This window comes from Oryctolagus cuniculus, chromosome 2 (assembly GCF_051225735.1).
Source record: "Oryctolagus cuniculus isolate XC-2025 breed Fujian yellow rabbit chromosome 2, ASM5122573v1, whole genome shotgun sequence".
Classification (NCBI taxonomy): Eukaryota; Metazoa; Chordata; class Mammalia; order Lagomorpha; family Leporidae; genus Oryctolagus; species Oryctolagus cuniculus.
The window spans coordinates 104,144,677-104,150,929 of NC_142868.1; the positions used below are offsets into that span (position 1 = coordinate 104,144,677).

At 55.0% G+C, this 6,253-nt stretch overlaps 1 protein-coding gene across 1 annotated transcript; it reads right to left on the reverse strand.

The window, feature by feature from the left end:
- Nucleotides 1-285: 285 nt before the first annotated feature.
- On the reverse strand, nucleotides 286-3,546 carry GPR135 (G protein-coupled receptor 135). Its single transcript, XM_089327398.1, has 2 exons — nucleotides 1,105-3,546; nucleotides 286-489 (listed from the first exon to the last, which is right to left on the reverse strand). The coding sequence occupies exon 1, from the start codon at nucleotides 3,400-3,402 to the stop codon at nucleotides 1,939-1,941; it is 1,464 nt and encodes a 487-aa protein (XP_089183524.1). The 5' UTR covers nucleotides 3,403-3,546; the 3' UTR covers nucleotides 286-489; nucleotides 1,105-1,938.
- Between the last annotated feature and the right edge of the window lie 2,707 nt (nucleotides 3,547-6,253).

Below are 6,253 nucleotides of genomic sequence, written 5' to 3' on the forward strand. Positions count from 1 at the left end.
CGATCCAGCTCTGTGCTATGGCCTGGGAAGGCAGTAGAGGATGGCCCAAGTCCTTGGGCCCCTGCACCTGCATGGAAGACCTGGAAGAAGCTCCTGGCTCCTGGCTTTGGATCGGTGCAGCTCCAGCCATTGCGGCCATTTGGGAAGTGAACCAATGGAAGGAAGACCTTTCTCTCTGCCTCTCCCTTTGTCTGTAACTCTACCTCTCAAATAAATAATTACAATCTTTAAAAGAAATGTTTCTGATTGTGATGATGCTCTGAGAAGCAGGAAAAATAAAACTTCTTTTGCTCTAACATGAATCATTGTATTTCCATCTTTGATTACAAAATAATGACATATACCCACCTGTCACACAAAGACTTAAATATTAATAAACATCTTCAAATACTTCACAAGAAAAAACGCTGGCTATTTCACAATGAAATTTTCATATGATAGCTGATGTCTTCATAACTAGCTCCAAAAACTTATTAAGGCTGTGAAACACTGAAAAACAAAAGGATAGGGTGCAGGAGGGAACAGAAAGAGGGAGAATACACAAACCATCTTTTAAGTTCCGAGCAGACGATTCTGTTCATAGTGGCATTTGATATTGGAAATTTCACATACACGAATCCTGAATTGTGCTTTTAAATTACTGTAAAAAACTTTTGTTTTGCAACATTTCTGAAGGTACCTTCAGTTTTCCTGAAGTATCTTTCTGGCATTATGCCTGTGTTTTCTGATACCCTATTACATGTAATAACATCACACCAATTCCCCTTTTCTGATAAAGACCACATTGTTTCAGACTTGTCTATAAAGCAAAACTCGTCTATTTTCTTTTCTAACAACATATCCATTCTTCCAAATGCAGGAAAGTATGATTCTCTCGGAAAGTTCAGGAGTTACCCAAGAACATGGTCTCTTTTCAAAATATATTTAGAACTCCGCTTCGGAATCACCCGAAAGTTAGAAGTTAGAAGCCGCCGGGGAGCCAGCCGCACTGTTACTTCACGGAGTGCTCTCTGTCTTTTAACACTAAAAGTGGCATCACTCACCTTATTCAATCAACTCAGCTTTAAATGAACATTTTTGGCTGTACCCAACAATAAAACTTACCTCAAAAGGCAGAGGTTTTTTTTTTCCTGCTTTGAATATCACTTTTTCAAAATGCAAAAGCATTCTGACTGGCGTCCCCGAAATCGTCAGAAATAAAAAGTAGCAGCTTAGAGTAACATTAAAGCCTGGAAGCTTCCAGAAGCAGGTAATTGTGGGGGCGGGGAGGGTGGAAAGGCTGCAAATACTTTAAAAAAAAAAAAAAAAGCCACATTTCTTTATGCCCACATTTGTATTTGCCCTGCGGATGACTGAATCGTACATAGTAACAGACCACCTTTTCAAAAATCCTAAAAACGGCTTTAAATAGGATTTGAATTTAAAATTTCCCACAAGTATCAGGGAGGTGTGTGGGGGAGACATACACCGGTGTGTGTAAGGGCCTAAGCACCCGAAGCACGTGTCAGAGGTGCGAGTTCTCAATCTGACGTCTGGTTGAATGCTGGTGATTAAGAGGGGGCTTCAACGGCTCTGGGCGTCTCTGTTCTCGCCTGAAACCCTAGGTAAGGTTGCATTCCGCGACTCCTTGTTTGTTTCACAGTGTGATTCCTGCAACAGAAACTTTTCAGTGGTGGTGAATTTTATTTTTGTCATTTTTGGCACTTCGAGCGCACAAGCTTGGTTGTGTGGTTTAAGATGGTTTTTAATTTTTGCATTTTACATTCCTTTGGGCACTTTTTAAGAAACGGGCGCCGTCTTCTCCGTCGCTGCGGGGACGCGGTAACCCTCTGCCTCTGTCTCTTTAGTTTTAAAGGCTTTTCTCATGGACGGCCACGATTCTCCCGGGGATCCCGCGTCATGTATCGGAGCGGGTGGCACTTGTCCACCCCGGCCTTGCTAGAAGCTGGTATCCCCGGCTTCCGGCTTCGGCGCTTTGGCCACTGCTGTCACAGGCTCTGGGAGTCCCTCCCGGCAGAAAAGCACAACTGGGTTTTTCCGGGCCCACAGGGCCACGTCCGCTCCAGCCCCGCTGGCCGGGTTGGAAGGGGTCCTTCTGCTGCAAGCCCCTAGCCGCTTGCCGCAGCGGTTCCGGAGGCGCTGGAGGCTCCTGGCCGGCGGCCCGGGGCCCTGGCTGGGCAGCAAAGCGTCCAGGTTCCTAGTCCGGTAGCCCTCCTCGCGGCTGCGCCCCAGCAGCATGGCAATGTTGGGGTTGCGGACGGCATAGATGACAGGGTTGATGGCCCCGTTGGCCCAGGTCAGCCAGACGGCCACCACGTTGAGCAGCGAGGGCGCTTGCGAGGCCTGGGCCTGGCGGGCCGCGGCCAGCAGCACCAGGAAGCAGTAGGGTCCCCAGCAGCAGATGACAAAGACGATCATGAGCAGCACGGTGGTGGCCGTGCGCACCTCGCTGCAGAAGCGCAGCACGCGCGCGTAGGTGGTCACGGGCCGCACGCGCACGTCCGACAGGCGCACGGTCCTGCAGATGTGGTAGTGGCAGAAGCACATGAGCAGGAAGGGCAGCAGGTAGCAGGCCACCACCAGCCCCACGCTGTAGGCCGCGCCCAGCTGCGCGGGGTCCGGGGAGGTGCGGTAGAGGCAGCCGTGGAAGCTCTGCGCCGCCGCCGCCGCCGCCGGCTCCCGGGGCGTCCCGAGCAGCTCCCAGGGCAGCGAGAAGCCCAGCGCCGCCAGCCAGGCGCCCGCCAGCAGCTGCAGCGCGCGGCGCCGGCCGATCTTGTCCCGCGGCGGGCGCACGATGGCGCAGTAGCGGTCCAGCGAGATGAGCGCCACGCTGAACGTGGACACCATGCCGAAGCAGGAGCTGAAGAAGCGGCTGGCGGCGCAGAAGCCGCGCCACTGGCCCCCGGGCGGCGTGAAGAGGTCCAGGAAGGCGGCGGGCAGGCACAGCAGCGCCGTGAGCAGATCCGACAGCGACAGCGACAGGATGAAGGCGTTGGTGACGGTGCGCAGCGGCCGGTGTTTCACGATCACCCCCATCACGGCGCAGTTGCCCAGGCTAGACAGCAGGAAGATGAGCAGCAGCACCAGCGCCTGCACCGCCACCGCCGCGCCGTGCGGCCTCCCCGCCGCCCCCGCCGCCCGCGCCGGGCCCGCAGCCCCGGGCCCGCCGCGCCCGCCGCCACCCGCGGCGCCGGCGCTGCCGCCCCCGCTCCCCTCGCTCTGGTTCCCCAGCGCCGCGGCCGCCGCTGTCGCCACGGTGCTGAAGGCGAGCGCGGCCGCCGTCGCCGCGGAGGGCGTCCCGCCAGGAGAGCCGGCCGCGGAGGGGGCGCCGGGCGGCGGGCTGCCAGCCCAGGCCATGCTCGCTGGTGGGCGGGCCGGCGGCGGCGGCGGCTGCTCCTCCATGGGGCTCCGTGGCGTCCGCGGGTCTGTTCATCCCGCCGCCCCGGGGCAGGCGGCTGCGCGGCCGGAGGGGGAGCCGGGCGAGGCCGGAGCGGTGGTGGGAGCCTGGGACCCGGCGAAGCCCTGGGCGCGCGCGGGTTCGCGGCGTTGCCGAGGGAACCGCGTGTTTACGCAGCGCGCGCGCGGGGCGGGACGCCGGCCCGGTACCCTCCGGAAAGCCGGCACGGCCTGCCGTGTTCCCGCCGGGTCACCTCCCCACCCCCTCTCCCAACCCCAGAGAGTCAGGGCTGGGGGGAACGCAGGGCCCCGGGCAACCCCCTCCAGGAACCGCTGCCTGGCCAGATGTCCAGGGTCGACGAGGTTCACTGTCACTCTGGGCCAGGGGCGGCGGTCCTACAGCAAGGCCCCTGCTAGGAGCGCTCCGCTTTCTGTGGGTGTTCTAGAACCTGAAGTGGAAGTCCACATCCCGAAACCTTAGACTTGAGGGGCAGCAGAATTGGCATGAGAGGTGGTAGGGGTTCTCCAAGTCCACACTTTGAGAACCACTGGTGGACTGCCTTGACTGAGCCCCAGCATTAGCGAGAAGGAGCACCTGAGTGCAGCTGTGTGTCTGGTCTCAGGCACAGGAGGAGCCTGGAGAGGGGAGCGGGCTGTTGGCCTGAGGGCGTTCTGCACCTGCTCTAGGGAATGTGACCGGTTTTGAGCCTAAGGTGCTGTGTGCGCGTGCACCAGGCAGTCGCCACTGCGCCGCCCCCAGATACCTGGTGGGGAGACAGGGAACGTGGGCACGACAGCCCAAGGAAATCGCATCTCGGGTTCCCGGCGTGGCTTCCAAGGGCAAAAGTGTAATTAGACCCTGCAGTAAACCCAGGGCCGTGGGCTAAAGCAACGTGGGCCTCTACCCAGCAGCAGGAGCAGCCCCAGGGGGCCTCTCGGGCCCTAACGCAGAGCTGGGGACCTGAGACTCCGTGGAAAGCCCCCCTCAACCCCCGCGTCCCTTGTGCTGATTTCTGAGGCACGGTCAAGTTTGATAAACAGGGCTCTAAAGAATGCCTGATGACGTTGATGCCTTAAGTCCCAGTGAAATCTTGTACTGGAAATCAAAAGCCTGAAGGGAAGAGAGTTAAAGGTGGTGAACCGACTCGGAGTTCCTGAGCCTCGACGTCACTGACACTTGAGGGCATGAGGCTCTCGTTGCGAGGTTGTTCTGTGCACCCGTGGGATGCTGCCAGAATCCCTAACCTCTACCCGAGAGATGCCAGTGGCACCTCTCCCAGCAGTGACACTGAGACTGTCTCCAGACATTGCCAAATGTCCCCTTCAGATTCAATCCCAGCTGAGAACCACTCCAGATAAAATTATTGATTAATTATCAAAATAGTGATAATTATCAAAAATATTAATTAATTTATTTAGCAAATTACAATCTTCTAACATTGTGCTTAGCTTAGGAAACAAGATCTCAGTCCAAAGAGGCTTACAGCAGTCTTTTTTTTTTTTTTAAGATTTATTTATTTGTTTGAAAGTCAGAGTTATTCAGAGAGGAGAGGCAGAGAGAGACAGAGAGATCTTTTATCCACTGGTTCACTCTCCAAATGGCCACAACGGCCAGAGCTGTGCAGATCCAAAGCCAGGAGCCAGGAGCTTCCTCCAGGTCTCCCACGTGGGTGCAGGGGCGCAAGAACCTGGGCCATCTTCTACTGCTTTCCCAGGCCACAGCAGAGAGCTGGATCGGAAGTGGAGCAGCCGGGACTCGAACCGGTGAAGCTTACAGTCTTAGGCAAGGACAAGGTGATGAGTTGTTAATGAAATTCTATGGTGGTGACTAACTTCCTAGGGCCACTGATGAAAACTTTGCAGGAAGGACATCTCGAGTTCCTTCCTGCCTTTCGCTGCCTCAGCATCTCTCTTCTGCTAGATCCTCCCTTTCCACCTGCCTTTTGATGCTGGAGCCCATCAAGGCCCAGCCTTTCATTCCTCAGGACTTCCTCCCACATCTCACACCCAGGGCTTTGAGGACTGAATATTCTTAACTCCAAATTATATCTCTGGCCCGACGCATATATCCCTGGTACTTGGCATATCCCCTTTGATGTGCAAAAGCACCTCAAGCTCCACATGACCCAAATGGAACTCCCCGTCTCCTTTGCTTCCCTGGAAACCTTGACCTCAGCATCCTGTATCTCAGAACATGGCACCCTCATCCATTCAGCTTCCCATCGAAGCACTGGGGATGCGCTCTTGGTAAATGCCTCTTCTTCACTGACAGCCCACCTGTCCAATCGTGGCCACACCTGCTGAATGTCTTTGCGTGAATAAATATCTTTATTTATTCCACTGCCCCATCTACTGTCTGAGTCTCACCTCTTCTCCTCCTGCTGTCACCTCCTAACAGATGTCACTACTCCACATAGTAGGCAGGATGTTCTTTATTAAAATATTTAAAAATATGGTCATTGCCATTCACTTACTTACCCTTCCCATGGCTGTTCCTATTTAGTTTGGAATGAGGACCCCACACCTTAGTATTTCCTACAAGGCATGGCAAGGTTTGACCTCAGCGTCCACTCTAGTCTCATATGGGACTATTTTGCTTCTTTTTCACTCCACTGTAGTCACATTGGCCTTTTGTGAGTCCTATAAACATCTAATCTTAGGGCGTCAACACTTGGTGCCACTAAGAAAGCTCTAGTTCCTGCCCCTGTCCCCGTTCCTAGTTCCACAGGAAGGTTGGTCCCTCAGGGGAAGTCTTCCATGGCTGACCCTCTACCCTTGGCCCCACAGTGCGCACATTGGATCATGTTTGCCCGTTAGTGTCAGGTTTTCCACTGCTAGCATATAGCCACTGTCTATG